Source organism: Herpailurus yagouaroundi, unplaced genomic scaffold, assembly GCF_014898765.1.
Source record: "Herpailurus yagouaroundi ecotype Mexico unplaced genomic scaffold, PumYag 67690, whole genome shotgun sequence".
NCBI classification, from domain to species: Eukaryota; Metazoa; Chordata; class Mammalia; order Carnivora; family Felidae; genus Herpailurus; species Herpailurus yagouaroundi.
In genome coordinates, this window is record NW_024420490.1 from 2,717,911 (window position 1) to 2,742,539 (window position 24,629).

A 24,629-nucleotide genomic window follows, 5' to 3' on the forward strand; every position below is an offset into this window, starting at 1 on the left:
ATGTCTTCACCATATGAAGACTAAAGTTTTCATTTACTTTTTTTTTTTAATATGCAGTGAACGGAACTGTTTGTAAAACAGTTTGTAAAACAGGAGTGTGTAGAGCTGCTCTGTCTGCTGTCCAATAAAAACATTACAGGAACCACCGGTGTAACTTTAAATTTAGTAGTAGTAGCCGATTTAAAAAGTAAAAAGAAATAGATGAAGTTAATTTAACAATATCTTACTTAACCCAATGTATCCAAAATAGTATCATTTTAACATATAATCAATATCAGAATTCATTAGTGAGGTATTTTACAACCCTTTTTTTTGTTGTTGTTCTAGTCTTCAAAATTTGGTACTTCGAGCACATCTCAATTCAGACTCGCCATATTTCCAACGCTCAAGAGCCACACGTGGCCAGTGGCTGCCACACTGGACAGTTGCGGGCCTTGAGCAATTAAAAATGTCAGAAGCACCAAGACACACCTTCTCAGTGACAGCCATTTAAAACGTATTAGTCACAAACAAGAGTACTTCCTGAATGATCCCATTTTATTAAGTTCTAAAGCAGGCAAAACTAAGCTATTATAGAAATCAGGCAGGTTGGGGGGGGGGGGTGGATTGACTGGAAAGGGGCACGAGGGAACTTTCTGGGGTGATGTAAATGGTTTACGTCAAAGTTGGGGTAGCGATCACACGGGTGTATAATTTGTCAAATCCCTGATCTGCACCCTTAAAATGGGTGCATTTCGTTGCATGTAAATTACACATCAAATCCGTAAAAACTGCTGCAAAAAGAAAGCTATTTTGTAACAGCTGCGTACTTAGCCACAGTGCGCCCTTAGCAGCTATTCTGGGGAAAATGCTAGGGTCGTTGTTTAAGGAGTGCACCAGGCGGGGGAGGGGACAGAAAGGCCATTTCACTCCACGCGGGGCTTCACTTCCGCCAACGCCATCTCGGGGCTCTCCCGGCTCCCGAGGCCAGGGAGAAATGGGGCCCGGGGCGCAGCCTGCCCCTGCGCCCCCTTCCGAGGCCCGTGCGGGGAGAAGCGCACCCAGGGGACGCGACGCTCGGGAGGCCGGATCGCGGGGCCGCCGCACGGCAGGTTCCGACGGCACTGGGCGCGGGCAGGGCAGCCCAGGCCCCCGCCCGTCCGCCGTCCGCCGGCAGTCTGCGTGCGCGGGGTGCGGGGACGCGCCCGGCTGCCGGCCCCTCTCGGCTCGGCGCGGGCGCCATCGGCGAGCGGACAAAGGCGCCCGGCCCCACGTGCGCGCCGGGGCTGGGGGCTCGGAGGCCCTGGGGGTCCGGGGAAGGTCCGGGAGGGGGGTTACCTGCGGCGGTGGTGGTGGCGCCGGGAGGGTGGCCAGTAGGGACGGCGCGCTCCGCCCCGCGGCGGGCCCGCGCTCACCTGTAGGGCTGGGGAAGGGGCCGCCGCTAGGGGTGTCCCTTATCGCCACCGGGTCCTTCCCGCTGCCCGCGCGGGCCTCGGGGTGCGCGGCGCCCTCCTCGCCCACCTTTCCCTCTCCTCTTGCTGCCGGCCCCGCTGACTCACGCTGGTGAGCTTGGGGTTTGCACCCGCGTTTGTGCAATGTTCCAAAACAAGCACCTAAAAAGTGACTCCTCAGGCACAGACAGCTTCCCGCCACCCTCCGCCCTGGATGCACTTGGCCCCAGGCCTCGTTCAGCCCGGGGACTGCTCCTCCCCTCCGTGGCTCACTTAGCAGAGGCACTTCGGAAGCGCGGGTGAACGCCACGTTCCCGGCGAGCCCCTGCCTCTAGGCAAGGCGACACCCTGGCTTGGGTCCTCCCGTCCGGTTCTCACCACTGTAAAGAGCTTCACGCTGTCACAAACGTTTGTGGAACCCTTACTGCACTCCAGGAACTGCAGGAACGCTAAGAAGAGGACGCAAATAAAACTCGATTCCTGCCTTTGAGGGGCTTGCAGTCTGGAGGCAGCTCGACACGTCTATTGAAATCATTAAAGTTCCTTGGGGCGCCAGGCTGGGTGGAGCCTGCGACTCCCGATCTGGGTATTGTAGGTCCCAGCCCCATGTTGCGTGTTGCGATTACTTAAGAATACAATTTTGGGGACTCCTGAGTGTCTCAGTGGTTAAGCGTGGGACTTCGGCTCAGGTCACGAACTCACGATTCTGAGTTCGAGCCCTACACAAGGCTCTGGGCTGACTGCTCAAAGCCTGGAGCCTGGTTGGGATTGTGAGTATCACTCTCTCTGCCCCACCCCCACTCGCCCTCTGTCTCTCTCTCAAAAATAGTAAACATTTTTTAAAGTTTTAAATAAAATATTTAATAAAACAAATCAGTAAAGTTCCTCAAACAGTACTAGTGAAGGGGAGAGGGGGCGAAGCTGGGTTGGGAAAGGACAATCAGGGCTTCCAGACTGTTTAATAAGAGTATTTGGAGGATTTCTGGCGCCTGAGTGGCTCAGTCGGTTGAGCTTCGGACTTGGGCTCAGGTCATGATCTCGAGGTCCATGGGTTCAAGCTCTGCATCAGGCTCTGTGCTGACAGCTCAGAGCCTGGATCCTGCTTTGGATTCTATGTTTCCCTCTCTGTCTGCCCCTCCCCCATTTGGGCACTCTCTCTCTCTCTCTCTCTCTCTCTCTCTCAAAAATAAACATAAAAAATATTTTTTAAAAAGTGTTTGGAGGCTGGCTGGGGCTGGGAGAGGACACACGTTTTTAAGGCAAAGGGAGGAACACAAACCGCTGAAGGAGAAAGGATCTAACTGGACAATAGAAGGGATGGGAATTGAGATAGAAGAGTTAGGAAAGTGGTGACAATTGTGAATAACCAGCGAGAGTCACTAGAGTGCCAAGTGAGACAAGTGTCATTGAAGACCTAGAGGAGTCATAACCACTGTTGCGTAACGGTGGCCAGCTATGATTTTGCCAGCTATATAGGTAGATCTATAAATATGGATATTTATGATTAAAGCAGTTTGTGGGCTGAGTAGAGGGAAAAAGAGTGAGGCAGTTAAGGGCCTGAGAGAATCTGATTATGGTAATGCACTAAGAGTCTAGTCCACGCAGGGAAGGACTGACAGCAATGTGGAGCTGACAGACTAGGAGAAAGAAAAGAGAACTAAAGACAAAGGGACTATGGTTATAAGGGAGCTGGCACATTGTCACCAGAGTGTAGGGTTGGCATTGGAGACTTCAAAGGGTAAGTAATTCCAGGAGATGATACAGTTTAGGGTCTGACAGCTAAAATAGAGTCAAATGAGATGGGCACCACTGAAATTGGACCTAGCACCCACCAGGCCGGTGCACGGGACAGTGAGGGCTTTGAACTTGGATGAGCCAATGGAGGCCAAGAAACCAAATCTGCAGTGAATGTGGATGAGTGATCCCAAAGCTAATAGATGACAGCAACAAGGATGGTTGGAGGGTTGTATGGCAAAAATTAGATGAGTTTCAAAGCAAAGGGGAGTTTCTCTCCACCAAGGATGACAGAGTAGTGTCAAGGAAGAAGCAGGAAGGAGCTAGGGACAGTGATGTCACCTTCTGGAAAAATAGAGGCTCCACTCAGTAGGAACTGTATGGAAGCCCGAAGTCTTCATGAAAGCCAATAAATACATTTTTTGAAAAGGAGGAAACACCTTTGAAGGCTGGAGGCATGGAGAGGTTTGTTATGAAACAAGTCTCCCAGAGGATCCTGTGGAAAGAACATTTATGAAATGGGTTGACATCAATGGTGATACTTACCTGGCACATATGTAAGACTTCCTTCCACATTTCAATACTTCATTCCCTTTTTATAACCAGGACAATTACTATGATCCCCTTTCTATAATGAATAACCTGAGGCTTAGAGATGTGAAGTTTCCTGACCAAAGGTACATTAGTTAATATGAGTGGCAAAGTCACTGTAAAACATTTACCCCCAAAGCCAGATTCTTCACCACAAGATGTGGGGTCTTATCCTTATCTTAGTCTATTCATCTATGTAGCTAACAGATAAAAGATATTTTGTGAATACAAAGGGATTACTATGATAACTATTGTATTATTAATCCAAAATTGTGGGGGGGGGAGTGGATCTAGCAGAAAAACAGATTTGATAAGAGGATTCAGATTGACTGATTTGGGTGGGAGAAGAATATCCTCATTCAACAAGTATTTATTAATGGCCTACTACCAGCACAGCAATAAGGATAAAAAAGAGATGATAAAGAAGTCTGCCATTAAGTAGATGGCTCATGCTCTTTTACAGTCTTTTTATTTTGAAGAATTCTACCTTTCAGAACAATTGTAAAACTGTCTGTTCCCTGGGAAACACAGCCTTCACTGTGGTTTTGGGTGCTCCTGGAGATAAAGCAAAAGTAAAGTGGAATAGGCTGAGACCTACCTCTGCTTACTGAAAGCCCACCCCCGCCCCTGGCAGTATATTTTTGCAGGTGAAGAAACTTGAAGGGCAGAAAGGACAAATAACAAGTCAAGGTTATTCATTTAATAGATGGTGAAGTTAGAATCTTCATTCCTGTAAGCTCCTGACTGAAATTCTAGGCTCATTTCTATCATACTTGAACCAAATATCCCTTCTCAATAAAGTGTTGACCACCTTCAGGTTCTCACTGACACAAATCCTAGAAAACACTGGTCCTAAGAGGTCTGACTCTAAAAACAGGCTGGAATGTCATTAATGCCACTGAATTGTACCTTTAAAAATAGTTAAAATGGCAGATTTTTTAATATATATTTTATTGCTATTTAAAAAATTAATAGAGTAATATACCAAAAACCATTGAATTGTACACTTTAAACACATTAATTACGTAGTATGTGAATTATATCTCAATAAAGCTGTTTGGGTTTATTAAGCTAAAGTCCTGGACCTGAATTGTAAATATACCTCAGGCTGGAAAACTGGAGAGCAGGGAAATCAGAATCATAATCTATCACAATGTGTCCCCAAGTATTCACACAAGTCACTGGAACTAAGTTACTCTTTTCAAAATGGTGGGAGGAGGAATCATGGGTGTCCTTTGCCAACGGATTGCTTGAGACTGTGCTTGTGAAATATGTTCATGAATTGTTTGGAGGGGTAGTTGTTTACTTGACTCGTTTTTTTGTTTATTTACATGTTACTATGGGAAAAAATAAAAGTATAGAGCAGCAGACATAAAGTATAACCACCAGCTTGGACAACTGCTAATCCCTGGACAGGCTTGTTTCACCTATATCCCTACCCATTTCCCCCCATCCTGTATTAATTTGAAGCAAATGCCAGACATCCTATCATTTCATTGGTAAATATCTCAGTACAACTCTCTAAAATATAAAAACTCCTTTAAATACACACAATACTACCACCACAATTTAAAGATTAACAATCCCTATGTCCATCAACACATAAATGGATAAACAGTAGTATGGGGCACCTGGGTGGCTCAGTTAAGCATCTGACTCTTGATTTCTGCTCAGGTCATGATCTTATGGTTCATGGGTTGGAGCCCCACATCGGGCTCCATGCTGACAACGCAGAGCCTGCTTGGGATTCTTTTTCTCTCTCTCCCTCTCTTTCTCAAAATAAATAAATATTCAGCCTTTTTTAACACAGCCTTTTGTTAAGGCAGAATTTTAAGAAAATTCTGACACATGCCACAACATGGATGACCTCAAGGGCATTTGCTAACTGAAATAAGGCAGTCATAAAAAAAGACAAATACGGTATAATTCTACTTACATGAAGTTCCTGGAGTAGTCACACTCATAAGAGACAAATAAATTGGTGAGTGCCAGGGGCTGGTGGGAGGAAAGAATGGGGAGTTGTTTAATGCATTTTGCAACTCACAGAGCTCTGGAGATAGTTGCACAACAATGTGAATGCACTTAACGCTACTAAACTGTACACTTAAAAATGGATAAGATGATACATTTTATGTGTATTCTACAATTAAAATTTTAATGTGACGATTCCTTACTTTCATCAACTATCCATTGCTCAAATTTCCAATTCTTATAAACGTCACAGTTTTTCTCCCAATGTTTGCTTGAATTAGTATCCAAATAAAATCCACTGGTTGTCATGGGTTATGTCTCTAAATTCATTTCTAACCTATAGGTTCCCCTTCCCCTCTGTTGCAATTTATTTGAAGAAACAAGGTCGTTTGTCCTGTGGTTTCTCACAGCTTAGATTCTGCTGCCCGCATCCCATGGAGTCCTCTAATGCTTTCCTTAGTCTGCTGTATTCCCTGTAAATTGGTCGTTGGACCTAGAGGCCCTGGGCCAATTTTGATTCGGACTCAGAAAGGGGCTAAAGACCTCATTTCTGCGTGGACGGCCCAGCGTGGCCTGACAAAGCGAGGCTGAGCCAGCAGCCAAGCTGCTTAGAGTGACAAAGACCCGTTTACACGGCAGGGTCAATCACCTAGAAACGCTGGGGAAGGAGGAGAGACGACAGGGCGGGACTACGCTGGGAAAAACCTTTGTCCGCTTTCCACGCACGTCATAAAGTTACTGAAATAAACAGCCCACGGGGGCGGGGCCTTTGGCGGAAATGACGCACGCGCGGCCGGCGGCGGAGCTGCCATAGAGACTGGGAGACGGATAGACAGGCTGCTCGCGGGTCTCATTTCTGGCCATCTCCCCTGGAGACAAGCGTTGTGGAGTCGCTAGCCGGCGGTGCTAGTTAGGGTCTCCGGTGACCCGGACCGCGGTAGCGGCACCGCGGGCGGGATGTTCCGGAGTTTGAGCAGTTGGTTTGGCTTGGAGCAGCCGGCGGCGGGTGGCCGGCAATCTGAAGGAGACAGGCAGCTGGAGGGAGACGCTCCACCCCAGAACTGCTCCGAAGCGGTGACCGAGTCGGTGGATGGGGAGCCGCAGCAAGCGGGGGACCAGGAACTCCTTCACCAGGCGAAAGGCCTCGGCAGTGAGTCTCTTCCAGCCCTCGGGACCAGAGAGTGTAGGGGGATGCCCGCTCCCTCCTCTTGACGCCCGGGGAGCAGGCCTGACTGCTTGGGGGGTGTGGAGCGGGTGGAATGGGAGGAAGGTGTGTCTGTGGGTCCTCTTGGGACGGGAAAGGTTGGTGAGGATCTGGGCAAGGCTGGAGCTTCATCCAGCAGTCAGATTGTGGGCAAGTTCCTGGTGACAGGTCACCGCCTTACGAGGTGTGTAAACATTGGGAGCCAGGGCCTCCGCAAAGCGGTGTGGCTCGACGTCTTTAGGTTTGACAGGGAATCTTTTTTATTCATTTCTTGAGCTTTCACCTGCACACCCCGCACCCCCAGGACGGGGGGCGTTGGGGAGCTTAAGTCGGTTGGAAAAGTGCCCTTTTGCGTCTGTAGCGCCGAGTGTGTTGTCTGAAATAAATTGCGGGAAGAGTTACCGAAGGCGTCCCTCAGGCTGGTTTAGGTGCAGCGGAATTTTTTTTTAAGGCGGGAAAGTTGTTGTCGATTATTGTCTGGGATGCAGGTTTCAGTACCGGATGGCTTGTGGCCGATTTCTCATTTAATCTGTTAAACACCTCTGTGAGTTGGGAGAACAAGCCTACAGTTACTGGCTCAAAGCTATGGCAAATGGTAGAAGTGGAATTCGAACCCAGGTCTGTCTCATTTGAAAGTCCGTACCCTTTGCAAGCCACAGTCTAGTTAGGGAGGACAGTGAAACTGGTAGGCTTGAAAAATAAACACATCGCTCTGGTAATTCTGATTCTGGAGACCTTGGCGGGCTTAAATGATCAAAGAAAACATCCTTGAGAAGGTGAGTCCTAAAGCAGGTGGCACTACAAGTGAGAGAACTGTGGCAAAGGTAGATAGTAAATTTAGCAAGCATTTTTAAAGAATCTGCTAAAAGGCAAGAAGAGCATAGGGGAGGGTGGAGTCTGAAAGTGGAGAAACACATGTTAGAATAAGAAAGGCGCTAAACCGGCCACCTGGGTAAGCTCTTGATTTCAGCTCAGGTCCTGATCTCATAGTTTGTGAGTTCAAGCCCCGAGTCAGGCTCTTTGCTGACAGGAAGGAGCCTACTTGGGATTCTCTCTCTCTCTCTCTCTCTCTCTCTCTCTCTCTCTCTCTGCCCTTCCTCGGCTCATGCTTATCCTCTCTTGTTCTCTCTTTCTTTCTCATAAATTAATACATGAACATTAAAAGAAAAAAGAAAGGCTGTAACATTCAAAATGTTTGGGGGAAGGGGCAGGGAAAATAGATCTAATGTAAAATCATGGCAGTACAGAACCTCAGCTCAAGGCCCCCAAACAGTGCACAAGAGAAATAAAACCAAGTGCTGTACAACAAAATCTCTAAAGAGGGAATAACTGTTTCCTGTGTAGAAAATTGAGGAGAAACGAGCTTGCCATTTTCAAAAGATGTCAGATGAATTGGACTAGAACTAGAAAGGCTATGTTAGGTAGTTGAGATGGATACAAGTGGGACCATGTTAGGAAAAGCAGGGTATGGGTGTTTACTCCATTTCATATAACATAGAGAGCCATTTTCGTTGATCTTCAGGGAACTAGCAAAAGTCACTTCTGGGGTGTCTGGGTGGCTCAGTTGGTTAAGCCTCCGACTTGGGCTCAGGTCATGATCTCATGGTTTGTGAGTTCGAGCCCCACATCGAGTTCTCTGCTGCAGCGCAGAGCTAGCTTTGAATCCTGTCTCCCTCTCTCTCTGCTCTTCCCCCGCATGTTCTCTCTCAAAAATAAATAAACATTTTTTTAAAAGTCACTTTTTTTTTTTTTGAAAGTAATCTCTACACCCAACTTGGGGCTTGAACTCTCAACTCTGAGATCAAGAGTCACAGGCTGGGAGCGCCTGGATGGTTCAGTTGGTTAAGCGTCTGACTCTTGTACCCAAAGGATACAGGAGTGCTGATGCATAGGGGCACATGTACCCCAATGTTTATAGCAGCACTCTCAACAACAGCCGAATGATGGAAAGAGCCTAAATGTCCATCAACTGATGAATGGATCAAGAAATTGTGGTTTTTTTTTTTTTCAACGTTTATTTATTTTTGGGACAGAGAGAGACAGAGCATGAACGGGGGAGGGGCAGAGAGAGAGGGAGACACAGAATCGGAAACAGGCTCCAGGCTCTGAGCCATCAGCCCAGAGCCTGACGCGGGGCTCGAACTCACAGACCGCGAGATCATGACCTGGCTGAAGTCGGCCGCTTAACCGACTGCGCCACCCAGGCGCCCCATGAAATTGTGGTTTATATACACAATGGAATATTACTTGATAATGAGAAGGAATGAAATCTGGCCTTTTGTAGCAATGTGGATGGAACTGGAGAGTGTTATGCTAAGTGAAGTAAGTCATACAGAGAAAGACAGATACCATATGTTTTCACTCATGTGGATCTTGAGAAACTTAAGACTGTGGGGGAGGGGAAGGGGAAAAATAGTTACAATCAGGGAGAGAGGGAGGCAAACCATAAGAGACTCTGAAATACAGAGAACAAACAGGAATGATGGGAAAGGGGGGGGAGGGGAAAATGGGTGATGGGCATTGAGGAGGGCACTTGTTGGGATGAGCACTGGCTGTTGTATGGAAGTCAATTTGACAATAAATTATATTAAAAACAGTGAGGACTTTATCATCAACTTGAAACTTCATGTTTGTATTTAGTAACTAAGTCCTGAATATTCTAAAATAGATTTATTTTCAATATGGATGTCTACTTGGAGCCTCATGCTCCCACCTCTTTCTTTCCTCACCAGACTCTTGGTGTTTGGGGAAGCTAAGGTTAGCTGGAAGTACTACCATGAATCTACCCAAGTGGGAGTCAGGCTCAGAGATGTTTTAATTTCATGTTTGTTTGTTTGCTTTTTTTTAAGTTTATTTATTTTGAGAGGGAAAGAGTAGGGGAGGGGCAGAGAATGAGGAAGACAGAATCCCAATTTCCCCACCCACACGCACATTGCAAATGTTTCCAAATAAGAGAGCTCTTTTGGTTCTGAAATTTATGTGATTTTAAAAATATGAAAAGGTTCTTGTTTACACACAAACCTTCAGAAAGATAAGAGAGATGATCAGATATTTTCTTATTTCTACGTACTGATCCTAAAAGGTATGTTGTCTTTAAAAAGACTCATCTTTTAAACACTGAAATTAGGGGCACCTGGGTGGCTCAGTCCATTAAGTGTCAGACTCTTTATTTCAGCTCAGGTCATGATCTCCAGATTCATGGGATCCAGCCAAGAGTCTGCTTGGGATTTTCTCTCCCTCTCTCTGCCCCTCTCCCACTCTCTCCTTCTGTCTTTCTCTCTCAAATAAATAAACTTTTTTAAAAAAAAACTGAAGTTATGGGGTGGCTGCGTGGCTCAGTTGGTTCAGCATCCGACTTCGGCTCAGGTCATGATCTCATGGTTCGTGGGTTCAAGCCCCTCATCAGGCTCCATGCTGACAGCTCAGAGCTTGGAGCCTGCTTTGGATTCTGTGTCTCCCTCTCTCTCTGTCCCTCCCCCATTTGTGCTCTGTCTCTCTCTCAAAAATAAAATAAAAATATTTTTAAAAATAAATAAAATACAATAAATAATAAAAAACCTGAAGTTAAACACCTCTGAGCCTGACAACCACTGAATAGATTCATTTCTTTAGTCTTTTAAAATCTACACGGACTCTCCTGGGAGCCCCATTTGTTCTGTAAACATTTGTTGAGTGCCTGCCTTCAGGGCTGGACTCTAAATACTTCTGGTTCATGGTGATCTATTTGTAAATGTAGGCAACTCACCAGTTACAAGTGGTGGACACCCAGGCCTACATTCCATTCCGTCACCTAAAACCAAACCTTCCCATCCTTGGTCCTCCCTCCTGATAAACTCCAGCCTCCTAGGATCACCTGCTTCAGAAGGAGACAGTTGATAAGGGAACTCACTGAAAAGCTCCTCCCAACCTCCCTGAAGGCCTCATGCCTCAAAGTAACTTATTATTCAGTACAAACTGGTTGTTTGGTTTTTGTTGAAGTCGACCAAATTGAAGGTTTATCTGTACTTTTTTTTTTTAAGAAATTTTTTTTATGTTTTTATTTTATTTTTGAGAAAGAGACACAGTGAGAGCAGGGGAAGGGCAGAGAGAGAAGGAGATAGAATCAGAAGCAGCCTCTAGGCTCTGAGCTGTTAGCACAGAGCCCGACGTGGGGCCCGAACTCACGAACCATGAGATCATGACCTGAACCGAAGTTGGACGCCCAACCGACTGAGCCACCCCAGCGACCCTGTACTTTTTTTTTTTTTAAAGAAAAGTCCATACCTCTGAGAACGTTCAATACGTGAGTCATTTGCATAGTTTAAACAAGTGGGAGAGTGGCCAAAAATGAGCTTTGGCTTTTTCAAAACCATCCCTAAGGTCAGTCCATGCCCAGAAATGGAGGAAGGGCCATCGTCTCTTCTCCTTTGAAAAGTATTATTAGTAGGGGGTGCCTGGGTGGCTCAGTCAGTTAAGCGTCTGACTCCATTTTGGCTCAGGTCATGATGTCATGGTTCAGTTGGTGAGTTTGAGCCCTACATTAGGCTCTGCACTGACAGCGCAGAGCCTGCTTGGGATTCTTTCTCCACCCCTCCCCTGTTCTCTCTCTGTCTGTCTCAAAAGTAAATAAACTTTTTTTAAAAAAAGAAAAAAGCTATTAATATTTGCAGTGGAACTATGTTAATTACTATGTTAATTAACTATGTTAATTAGGCTATCCTCTTTTTCTTTTTTTTTTTTAATTTTTTTTTTTTAACGTTTTTTTTTTGGGACAGAGAGAGACAGAGCATGAATGGGGGAGGGGCAGAGAGAGAGGGAGACACAGAATCAGAAACAGGCTCCAGGCTCTGAGCCATCAGCCCAGAGCCCAACGCGGGGCTCGAACTCACGGACCGCGAGATCGTGACCTGGCTGAAGTCGGACGCTTAACCGACTGCGCCACCCAGGCGCCCCAGGCTATCCTCTTTTTCTATAGGGAAAGTACATTTCAAGTTCTAGGTGCCTAACTTGCTTAGTGTACGACTAAAAGGGCTCCAAAAATTAGTGTGTATATAGGAAAATATACGTCTGCTTTGATACAGAAATAAAATAACCAATTCACTGCTGATGACAAACTCTGGCTTACCATGAAGAGGACAGTACAAATGGTCAAGAGCTTGGATCCCATGGCTTATGATCAATACTAAACAGAACTGGGGATTTTGGCTTGAAGAAGAAACTTAGGGGCATTGCTCAAAATTCTGAAAGTTTTTTTTCATAGAAAAGTCATTTTATGTTAGTTAAAAGGACAGATCTAAGTCTGAGAGGTAGGAATGACAAGGCAAATGAAAAGATTTCCTAATTAGAGGGGGATAACAGTAATAATTGGCTACCCGTTGAAGTCACATGCTCCCTATCCCTAGAAGTGGGGCTACCTGGGTAAGAGGTTCAATTAGGTAACCTCTAAAGTCCTCCAACATGAAGGTTCTAAAATTTTATGAAATAAAGTATTTTTGAAAATTAGCCAGCGCCTTAAGAATATTAATTTTCTAAAGCTTTGCCTTAGAAATCACTATCTGCTCATTTTCTTTCCTGTTCTAGCAGCAAGCAAACTCTACCTTCTCTTTCTTCTGATAATTTTAATGCTTTTTCTAACCTTTGAGAACCTTCCCACTTTATCTTTTTTTTTATGTTTATTTATTTATTTTTTTAATTATTTTTTTTCCAACGTTTATTTATTTTTTGGGACAGAGAGAGACAGAGCATGAACGAGCGAGGGGCAGAGAGAGAGGGAGACACAGAATCGGAAACAGGCTCCAGGCTCTGAGCCATCAGCCCAGAGCCCGACGCGGGGCTCGAACTCACAGACCGCGAGATCGTGACCTGGCTGAAGTCGGATGCTTAACCGACTGCGCCACCCAGGCGCCCCTATGTTTATTTATTTTTGAGAGGGAGAGACAGAATGAGAGCAGGGGAGGGGCAGAGAGGGAGACAAAAATCTGAAGCAAGCTCCAGGCTCTGAGCTATCAGCATAGAGCCTGATGTGGGGCTTGAACTCACAAATTGTGAGATCATGACCTGAGCCAAAGTTGGATGTTTAACCAGTTGAGCCACTCCGTGCCCCCCACTTTATCATTCCATTTAGTTCTTCAAGCCCTTGTCACTTGCTCATCTGACATGAGGCAGTGTGGGATTTGGGGCACAAGCTTGCCAGTTAGAAGCAGATAGCCTGTGTTTGAGTTTTCTGTACTATTGTCTTTATTGTGATATCAGTTGCAAATTACAGAAAAGTCAGCTGCAAATTATGGAAAATCTAACAGAGGCTTAATAAAACCACCTTGATTGTGTCGGAAGTCCCCAAGACCACCCCCAGCTTTGATAAGCTCCCACCAAAACTGGGGTTGTTTTGCCAAGGAGGAAGGGGATAGGCATTGGCTAGGCCATCAGCAGAGTCTGCCACTATCTTAATGGGCAAATCATTTATCCTCTGTGAGCCTTGGCTTACCTATCTGTAAACCGGGCAGATTATACCTATTCTTCCCAGGATGATTATGAGTCTAAAATGAAGGTAAAATGACTGCTTTCAGTGTTTGAAATTTGCCCCCTCCTTTCATAAGGTTGCTTAGTCTTGCTCACTGGACACATTTTATTTAGTCTTCCTTTTCTTTGGTTGCTGCTTCATTTGAGACCTTCTCTTTATGCCTGTGTTCTCGAAATGGACATTGTACTCCTATTACTTCCTGTTAACTCTTATCTTAGTCTCAACTTTTTCTAACCATGTAGTTAAAACTCTTTAACTTGGTGTCAGCCGATGTGTTAATTTTCAAAACTAATAAGCCACTTCTCATCTTTATGAGCTTTCTTACCTGAAAATCTCCTATCATGCTTTCCCTTGCCCCTCCTCCCTCTGACTTCACAATCCAGACCACTCTCTAATTACTCTCTTCTCTGAGTGCTTCTGTTTAATGATTATTCTTGCTCCTCTTGTCTTTGAGCCTTTTATTTGGTTGGAAATGGGCATTCCTTGAGGGCGAGAACTATACTTTCTCCAGTGTTCTCTGTGTTCAGTGTACTGTACTTCATTAAAATCTGAGAATTGAGATATTTATGCTAAAATACCAGATTGTATTTATTTATGTATTTTAAATGTTTATTTTGTAAAGAGAGAGCAAGCAGGGGAGGAACAGAGAGAAGGCGAGAGAGGATCTGAAGCAGGCTCTGCACTGACAGCAGCGAGCCCAATGCAGGCCTCAAAACTCGCGAACCACGAGGTCACAACCCGAGCCGAAGTCAAACACTCAACCAACTGAACCACCCAGGTGCCCCTAAAATACCAGTTTTTGTTTTTTTTGTTTGTTTGTTTTTTTTTTTTTTTTTTTAGTGTTGATTTATTTTTGAGACAGAGCTTGACTGGGGAAGGGTCAGAGAGAGGGAGACACAGAATCCAAAGCAGGCTCCAGGCTCTGAGCAGTTAGCACAGTGCCCGATGTGGGGCTTGAACTCACGGACCATGAGATCATGACCTGAGCCGAAGTCGGACACTTAACCGACTGAGCCACCCAGGCGCCCCTAAAATACCAGTTTTTAAATGGCAGTACTCTTGCAATAGAAATGATGATTTTTTTTTAAGTTTTATTTATTTTGAGAGAGAGAGCAAGAGAATGTCTGTGTTGGAGAGTGGCAGAGAGAGAGGGAGGGAGAATCCAAAGCAGTCTCTGCACTGTCAATGCAGAGCCTGATGCCGGGATGTTGGGCTCAAACTCATGAATCATGAGATCATGACCTAAGTCGAAACCAAGAATCGAAAGCTCAACTGACTGAGCCACCCAGGCGCCCCATAAAAATAATGATTCTAATTAAAAACATTTTCCTGAGGGCTGCCTAGGTGGCTCAGGGCCGCCTAGGTGGCTCAGTCGGTTGAGAGTCCAACTTCGGTTCAGGTCATGATCTTGAGGTTCACAGGTTCGAGCCCCGTGTTGGTCTCTGTGCTGACAGCTCAGAACCTGGAGTCTGCTTCAGATTCTGGTCTCCCTCTATCTCTGCCCCTCCCGCTTTGTGCTTTGTCTATTTCTCTCTCCAAAATAAACATCAAAAAAATTTTTTTAACATTTTCCTGAGAGAAAATCTTAAAAGGAACCCTGCTCTTTTAGAACTTCAGATTTCTTTGACTCTCTGCAAAGAATATTATTACAAAATAATCTGGCTGTCTACCCAATTTATTGTAAATAGACTAATCATAACCAAACAGAAATGAGGGACTTCCCTAAAACCCTTCCCTAAAACTATGTTGCCCCCCCCATTTGTCCATTCAACAAGGGCTTATTGGTCACTCACTGGAGATACAGTGGTGAATCAGACAGCCTTGGTCCCTGCCCCAGTGGAACTTAGGATGGGCCCTGAGTCTGTCTGGGAAGACAGATCCACCGAGTAATCAATAGAGTGTCATGAATATTGTTGGTTGGGCAACACAGGTGCTGAGGGAACACATCTCAGGAGCTCCTACTCCAGTCAAGGAGCCAGGGAACATTTCCTGAGAAGTGATATGTAAGTGGAGATGCACAGTATATGCAGAGTTAAGCCAGATAAAAAGAGGGAAGATAAAGGTGTTTCAAACCTAGGAATAATGTATCTGAAACCTCCTTGGAGATACTCAAGAATTTTTTGGGATCATGTGAATGTAGAATAGGAGGGGGAAGAATGGTGAGAAGGAGACCATAGGCAAGTAGTGTCCCGTTTTATAGTCACAATGGGGTGTTGACATCATGGACAGGTGAATGCCACCAGACGCAATGGGAGAAAGTAGACTCTTTATGGTAAAGGCTATGGAAAGTGGAAGAGAAGGTCATTCAGATGGGGAGATAGTACTGCTGCTCCCAGGTAGTGGTACAAGTTACCTGATTCTCTGGAAGTGATACCAGCCACCAGTGAGGATTTAATCTGGTGTGCCAAGCTCCCTTTGCCATTCTTATCTGGGTTTTCTCCCTGAGTGTTGTAAGAGTCAACCCACCTGCCCCTCAGCAAGTGCAAGTAGCAGAGGCAAGAGTGCCCTAACTTAGAGAGTATCTCCCACTAGATGAGATTGGAAGGCAGTGGCCCAGGAGCATCCCCCAGTGGGTCCAGCTTCAGGACCTGCCTGAGGTTGCTTCCCGCAGCCTATGTTGTATACATTGTGGACTTCGAAATGATATTTGTTTACATATAGGCCTTTATGTTGCGGTTGCAATAGAGCTTTGATACATAATGTCTTTTCAGGTCTTTAGAAACATTAATTTTGTGCTTTTGAAAGGTGAAAGTTTATATGTTCCGGTTTTAATTTTATTCTACATATTTGCTCATTATTATTAGTTAAGAAGGACTTATATTTATATTAGGGCTTGCCAAGATTTCTATTTATTAAAAATTACCCCAGATTTATCACGAGATGGGTTAATGTAGGGAAGGAGGGACATTTTTTCTTTGAACAAGAGGGAAGGAGAAAATAAAATAGGATATTTAGGGTCTAGAAAGGAAGGAAAGTGAAAAGGAGCCTTGATCTTATTTGTGAAGTTGGAAGGGAGATTACTTGCTGAGATAAGTTAGAACAAGAGACTACTGGGGGAGAAGGGAGGCGTATGCTTAACGCTCTTTGCAAGAGATGAATTAAAGGCCGGGTATGGATGGCCGGCGGGTCCACCCAGAAGGTGGGGTACTGTCAGTGCTTCTCGTTTCACGTCCTAGTTAACAAGAAACATGCCCTATGGTTGAAGATTCGCATGAGAGCTCTTTAAGGAAAAATCACAAATATAATAACCATTGCACTTGAATGGAGCATAGACTGTCTTTTATTCTTTACAGACTATCTATTTAGCTTTGCAACTGCTGCTACAAAAAAGATAACTGAATCAGTTGCTGAAACAGCACAAACAATAAAGAAATCAGTAGAAGAAGGAAAGATAGATGACATCATTGATAAGGTACATTTCAACATCTTTTCAAATTGATTAGCAGCTAAATATAATTATCCCTTCTTTTTATGAACGTCATTAATCCAAGTAGGATATCATATTCCGATAAAAATATTAATTGTTGAGACTCTTGGGGTTTTTTTTCTTCTTTTTGTATAAGAAGTAGCAATGATTTAAATAACCTTGGTTTTAATTTTAATATATTCTGAAATACACTGATACTTTTGCATAATACTGAACTTTTTATATTGTGTTTAATTTTAAACTGTAACTGTTTCCAAATATTTATGCCTTTGCATCATTCAGTTAAGTTTTTAAAGTCCCATTAGGAATTACATTTTCAGACTCTAAGGAATGAGTTTGTTCATTTCCTGCAGTGGTAGGGTGTAGGCCTGGGGAATTTCATTTATGTTGGTAATTATTTGAACTAAGGAGGTCATCAATTAAACTTCAAATAGCTTGTTATTTAGCTGCTTTGCTGTGTGTACTACATGTTTTTTTTTTTTTTAATTTTTTTTTCAACATTTATTTATTTTTGGGACAGAGAGAGACAGAGCATGAACGGGGGAGGGGCAGAGAGAGAGGGAGACACAGAATCGGAAACAGGCTCCAGGCTCTGAGCCATCAGCCCAGAGCCCGACGCGGGGCTCGAACTCACGGACCGCGAGATCGTGACCTGGCTGAAGTCGGACGCTTAACCGACTGCGCCACCCAGGCGCCCCAGTACTACATGTTAGAATGAGATTTGACCTGGCTTTTATTGTTTTTTGGGATAAAACAAAAATTCAATTTTTAACTCATTTTATCTTTGCATTTGAAAAGATAATCCATCATAAAAAAGGTTGTATACTTAAAATTCAAAACTATTGAATTGATTTTCCCTTTTGGTGGAGAAAGGGTGGAGTATCACTTTTTTAACCTTTTTATTTGAATAAAATTAATAAAATGTCTCAAATGACTTCACAAATCTTACATGTAATAAGCTTCTCGAAGTAATTTGACTCTTTATATATTTTTTAACAGACCATTATAGGAGATTTTCAGAAGGAACAGAAAAAATTTGTTGAGGAACAGCATACCAAAAAGTCAGGTATGATACCGGTTTTTATACATGACTCACCTACCAAATTTTATTGAGCACCTATTAATGTGCCAGACACCACACTGAGGCTCTGAGAATACAAAAATGTGTAACAGCCCCCGTCCTTCAGGTAGCACAAAGACTAGTGGGGAAGTCAAGCTCATAAACCTTTGGGGTTTAAAGGAAGGGAGGAAATTGTTCCCACGGAACTGGTGACAGCCCCTCTGGGGAGCTGGCTGTGACAGAGTGAGCATTCATTTCTCATTTTATAACATGGCCAACACACTGTGTGATATACACATAATTGGCACTTAGCAGAAGTTGGCTCCCTTCCCATTCTCTTCAGGAGATAAAAACGAAAGAGCTTTCTAGAGGAGTGACAGAGGGCCATGAAAAGTCATGGAGTGTTTGAGGAAGTTAGTGCATTTCATTACTGACAAATGCTTGTTTAAATGTTTGCAGTTACAGGATCTCAAAATGTCTACTTTTACTGTTTGGATGTACTCAAACACAAAACCCGCCTCTTGTCTTTGAATTTGGCGAAAGGGTAAAACAATTCCATCAGTTTGAGCAGTGCCACAAATTCAAAAAGAGCTAGTTAGTCCTGTGGCGGGTCAGGCAACTCAAAGTGGAAAGCAGCTTTGGGGACAAAAAATCTATACAAATTAGCCTACCTTAGGATAGCAGAGAAAGTGATCCTGGCTTGGAGACTTGGGGTAGGCGCTGGTCAGAGCCTCTGAGACAGGAACTTTGAGTGAGCAGGGGAAAGGCTCAGAGGCACTTTCAGTTTTGAGACACCCATTAGACCCCAGGTGAGAGGAACATGTACAAAGGCAGGGAAGGGAATGCAGGAAAATTCCATTCCTTGGTTGCACAAGTCATATTTCAAAGGCCCAATAGCCACAAGGGGCTAGTGGCTTCCATATTGGACAGTGCAAACCTAGAACATTTCCATCAGTGCAGAAAGTTCTGTTGGTCAGCACTGCTCGAAATTAACTGAATGGGGTCCAACAGGTGCAGTTGATTCCTGTGTGAAGCATGCATGAAGAATTCCATCTACTGATACAGATTAGAAGTCAATTTGTGTAAAAACCATGAGAGTAGGTGAGCTCAGTGAGAAGTGTGTCGAGCATGAAGAGAGCTGAGCAGAGATCTAACAGTGTTGACAGGAAGGAAGGAATGGGAGAAATTGACAGTTCCTGAGTGCCTGATGTTTACATGCAACATCTTCTTTACTAAAAGGTAGGATCAACAAGGTTAATTTGCTGCAGGTTGCTCAGCTGGTAAGTGATGAAGCAAATCTGCCATCAAAACCAGTGCCCATTTTTACTTACCAAGAGACAACAGCTAGGAGAGAGAAGCAATAGAAGCCCAGAGAGAGGAGAATTTCAAGGAGAGTTAGGTCGGCTAAGAAGTCCATTTACAAGGACCATGAGGAAAGGCACCATGTGAGTGTTCCTTGTGCATTTGTTCATTTAACGGTCACAGAAACTCAGAAGTACTTACTCTTCTCTCCATTTCACAAAGAAGGAAACTGGGCCTAGAGAGAAAAGAACTAAGAACTGTCTGTGGGTTGGACAACCAGGAGGTTACTGGTCACCCTAAAAAGAGCAGTTTCAGAGGAACAGGGAGGCAGGGAGTGTCTCATCCATACTGGTAGTTTGAGCCTTGAGAGGACCTCATCTGAGGGTTAAGTAGTACCAGGAGAGGCCACCCAAGGTGAATAGACTTAAATTGGATGCCAGAATATTAAAGCAAATAGTGTTTTCAAGGGGCTTTACCCCAATTTTTTTAAGTATGAAAATATGCTTATTTTATCTTATATTTAACAGAATTTGGATTATAATTGCCACCATTTGCTTGTTTAAGATGAGCCTAAGAATGAGCCAGGTGTCTGTCTGTCCATATGTCTATCCACACATGCACATAACTTTTCTATCAGTTGGTACACAATAGGATGTCTCTTCCATTGGACTTTTGCCACATGACACAAAAGGGCAGGGGTGTTTTGTTGAAAATACTAGGAACCCCTACATGTATCTTTTGTGCTGACCTCCCACCTCCACAGCCCCAGCTCAGATGGTAGCCCCAGTTCGGATGCTCACTGGCTTTGTCTCCACTATTTCCTACTTGCTGCTCCCTCTGAACACCCCCTACACACACCCAGCACTGAACTCCTCCTAGACCAAGATCACCTCCCAGGTCTCCGCAGAAAACCCCTGGGACTCACCTCTCAGTGGCTGCATTTGTCACCCAACAGTATAAGCCTGATGAGTTGTAATCCCCTTCTTCTTGTGAGCCCCAAAGACAACATGTCTGTTGTAGATCCCAGCCCTGTTGTTTACTTCCCGATTTGCCCGTTTCTTTATTTGCTTTCACTCCTGACAACCCTCTTCTCAGTTCCTAACTGCTTATCACCTTTTGTCATGAATCAAGTACAGTGACTTTTTCAAAAGAACTTTTTATTTGGAAATAATTTCAATTTACAGAGCAGTTGCGAGTATAAAGGGAGTACTGAGAACACCCATACCCCCTCTCCCTAGATTGTTGGTTTTAGTCCAACTGCCTTGTCCTTTACACCCTTTCTCCCTCTGTGTGTGTCTTTTCCGTTCCACTCAATGTGTGTTTCCTAAGAATTAGGGGTATTCTCTTACATAATCACTGACCAGACAGTTACCAGCTTTAGGAAAAGAACACTGATACGATGTGCATATTCTAATTTTGTCAATTGACCCAGTAATGTCCTTTGTATGTTTTCCCCCCTCAATACAGCATGCAGCATAGCTTTCCTCATGTGTCTTAGCCTCTTTTAATCTGCACCAATCCAGGACCTTTGTCTTTTAGGACATTAATGTTTTCAAAGGATATTCTGCCCCCGCCCCCTTGGCCTCCTTTTTTTTTTTTTTTAAAGAGACCTTTCCTAGTTGGGCTTTGGCTGATATTTCCTCATGATTAGATTCAGATTATGCATTCTTGGCCAGAATACTACATAGATGATGTTGTGTCCTTCTCAGGATAGCCCATCTGGAGGCCTACGATGACCATCTCTTTTTCATTGGTGATGATCATTTGGGTCACTTGGTCAAGGTGTTGTCCAATTTCTCCACCATATAATTCAAGTAATTTTTTACCAAATGCGTACATGCTTTAGATTCATATCTTAAGTCTAGGAATTATGATGAATGTTCATATTTGGAGCTCATTAATAAATTGCCACATTGATTATGTGGCAACTTATTCTTTCAAACCACGATTGCAGTGTAACCTTTGTAACATGTTTTTCTCTTTTTTTCTTTATTATTAAAACCTTTAGAAGCAGCAGTGCCCCCATGGGTTGATAGTAATGATGAAGAAACAATTCAACAGCAAATCTTGGCCTTATCTGCTGTAAGTACCTCGTGATTCCCTGTATAGACATACTTTCTTCCTATCATGACTTTATCCATAGAATGTTTTTCTTCTATGTAGTATTTAAAATGTTTTGAGATACTAGAACTGTACACATCAACTTTCGCTGGTTTTTCCCCCTAAGTTCCCCCTCCTGCCAAGTTTTAACTTCTCCTTAAGTTCTTTTTTCTTAACAGAAAAGTATGATCTGTTACACAAAATAATTATTTCAGCCTTAAAAGGATTCTTTTATGTTATTAAGATAATCTTTTGAGATATGCTATCATACAAAGTTTCTAGATATCATTCTAGTTCATCTGAGTGAAAAGATTGTATTCTAAATTTTCTCTTTAACTATCATATGTATTTTAAAATGAAACTGAAAGAAATAAACTTTTCTTTGCTGGCCTACAAAGATTTCTCTTGGGATTTCAGAGGGAACATAGTGATACCAGTTAACAGTTGTACAGTACCTGACACTTTCAGAAAGAACTTTCTTACCCATTATCTCCTTTAAGCCTCACTGTACGTTTATGAGGTAGGTAGCGCCTTTTATTGCCGTTGTGCAGGCGTGATGACTGTGACTCCCAAATGTGACACTCACTCCTTACATGTGTCTCCACTGGGCTGTGGATTCTTAGTGGGTGGAGAGACTGGCTTTGATCTCTGTCCTCAGCACCTAGCAGCCTGCCTGGCAGGGGACTCAGCAAATAGGGCTTTGACTGTATCAGTGGTTTTCAAGCTTTGTTTTTCATCTACTCTTTTTTTTTTTTTTTTAACCAAAGTCATAAATGGAACTTCAGTCTAGAAAACAGACATAGAGCTGGGCTTTACTTTGCTTCCATTGTCCTCCCCCAGGGCATTTTTAAGATTTTTTCTTTTTCATTAGTAAACCCCTTAAAAGATTTTTTTTAAGTTTGTTTATTTATTTTGAGAGAGAGAGAGCAAGTGCAAGCAGGGGAGGGGCAGAGAGAGAGATAGAGACAGAGACTCCAAGCAGGCTCCACGCTGTCAGCACAGAGCCTCACATGGGGCTTGATCCCACAAACTGTGAGATCATAACCTCAGCGGAAACCAAGAGTCAGATGCTTAACCTACTGAGCCACCCAGGTGCCCCTCCATTAGTAAGCCCTTTAAAGGCCTGAGCATCCATTACAAGTTCAGTATGAACACCATGTGTTTTGTTTACTGTGTTATGGCCAAACTTGATGCTGACATCACATAATGCTTATCTCCAGAAGAGAATTGGGACAGTGAGACTGTCATTTGAGGGCAGACATCAGATACTCACAGTCAAGTAAGTCCTCATAGCTCCTCTGTCCCCCAGACCTGTTCCTGTCCTCATCTTCTCCATCTCAAAATAAGACTCCAGTCATCCACCAGTTTGTTCTAGTCACTAACCCAAGAGTCTTCCTTCAGTCACACCCCACCCCCACCCCTCCTGGGCCTGCTGCAACCTGACAACGCTATGTTTCTGATATACCTCTACACCACTTCTCCACTGCTGCTGCCACCACAGCGGTCCCAATGCCATCATCTCCTGCCTTCAGCGTCCCAACCGCTGTCCTATCCTTACCCCTTTCCCTACAAGCTCACAGCAGCCACAGGGGTCCCATTTATGATGTAAATCCCTTCGTGTCACTCTCCCACATAGAGCCTTCTAATGGCATCTCGTCTCGCGTGGGCTAGGATCTAAACCCCTTCCACTGGCTTCGAAGGCCCTTGGCTTTTCATCCCTCACCTCCCTCATGCCCCACTGCCCTGCGTCCCAGTGTTCCAGCCACTGTTTTTTTCTGGAACACAAGTGAGCCAAGCTTTGTCCTGCTTCAGTGCCTGGTGCTTGCTGTCCACTCTTCCTAGAAGCCCACCCTACACCATTCCACAAGATCTCATCTCAAAGGTCACCTCCCTCGCCACCCTTTCAGCCCTCTACTAGTCACCCCATCTCATAGCCTTAGCAGTCTAAACCCTTGTCTGTCTCTTCCCACTCCCCCACCCCACAAGTGGAATGGAAACGCTGTGCAGGCAGGGAGGGACTCCATTTGTGCTTTGCCCTGCTGAGCAGGTGGCACGGTGCCTGGGGCACAGCAGGTACTCAATGGGCATCTGCTGAATGGATGATACAGTGAACATTGCACACAGACATGCCTGCAAGAGAGCACTCAAGATACCAGCATGACCCAGAGGCTTTGAACCATCTTCAGTACATTCTTTATGGTGGCTTCTGAATGTTTTAAGAGATGGACTAAATTGCTATAGTGAAGAAATAAAAAAAATACAGTAGGTTAAAAAAGCTGTGACTTTCCCTCCCTCTTCCCCCCTCATGTAAGAGTCTAGAGGTAGATGGTCCATGTAGGTGTGCTTTTCCCATGAACTCATCTATAGACCCAAGTATTTCCTGTGTTAATCTTATCCTATGCCAGCCCCTAGACTGTTGTCTGCCTTCTCTGCGGTGAAGTCAGCTCTCATGACCGTGCCTGTGTTCCAGCCTGTGGGAACTGGGAAAGAGGATGGTGGGTACACCAGACCATTTGGAAGATGAGACTCAGAAATTGCACCTATCCCTCAGGCCTACATCCCTTTGGCAACTTAGACACATGGCCACTCCTAATGCTGGGGAGCCTGGGAAATCCAGTCTCTGGCTGGGTGGCCACATGCCCAGCTGGAACTCAAGAGTTGTGATCCTGGAAGGGAGGGAGGAAGGGATACTGGGAGATGATTAGCAATCTCTCCATCAGAGTTGCTACATTCTCCTACTTGCCAAGCACTAGTTGGGACAATTCAGAGCCTATAGCAGAGTAGACCTTTAAGTTTCTCGTGCTGGGGCACCCCTCAGGGCATCATGCATAAAAAAGAAATTGGTGGTACAGCTGTCATTAGGTAGTTGGGAGAATGCAATTCAGAAAATTGTGTTTAGAACCTCCCCTGGGCCAGCCTAGTCCTGGGCCTGGAGGTGGCTGAGACCTGCCCTCCAGATCCCGAAGGCTTACTGGACATCTGCTAGTGGAGTCACACATAGCATCGCTCCCATGCTGAACACTGTCGTGTGGGACACGCAACGAAGCACCAAGGAAAGCGGCATGTCCCTGATTTTGGAGAGGGAAGAGGATGATCTCAGGGCAGCTTCCCAGAAGTGATGACGTTGGAGTGGAGTCATGAGTCTTGGGAGGAGGGTGTGAGGATGTTTGGGGGATGTGGGGCAGGGCTTGACATTCAGGTAGGGGGTTTTGTAAGCATTCGGATATGACTGGACTGCATGGTGCAGGTGGAGGTGTGGATATGGAGCCAGATCATGAAGACCTTTCTGTATCATTCTGGTAAGTTTAGGT

At 44.5% G+C, this 24,629-nt stretch overlaps 1 protein-coding gene across 1 annotated transcript in view; it reads left to right on the forward strand.

Moving 5' to 3' along the window:
• The first annotated feature begins 6,531 nt into the window (after nucleotides 1–6,531).
• The window catches only part of SYAP1 (synapse associated protein 1), a 31,468-nt gene continuing 13,370 nt past the window's right edge, over nucleotides 6,532–24,629 (forward strand). The window contains exons 1-4 of the mRNA XM_040468303.1: nucleotides 6,532–6,876; nucleotides 16,723–16,841; nucleotides 17,856–17,922; nucleotides 21,227–21,300. Of these exons, the coding sequence (XP_040324237.1) occupies nucleotides 6,684–6,876; nucleotides 16,723–16,841; nucleotides 17,856–17,922; nucleotides 21,227–21,300 (453 nt within the window). The 5' untranslated portion in view covers nucleotides 6,532–6,683. The remainder of the gene's footprint in view (nucleotides 6,877–16,722; nucleotides 16,842–17,855; nucleotides 17,923–21,226; nucleotides 21,301–24,629) is intronic.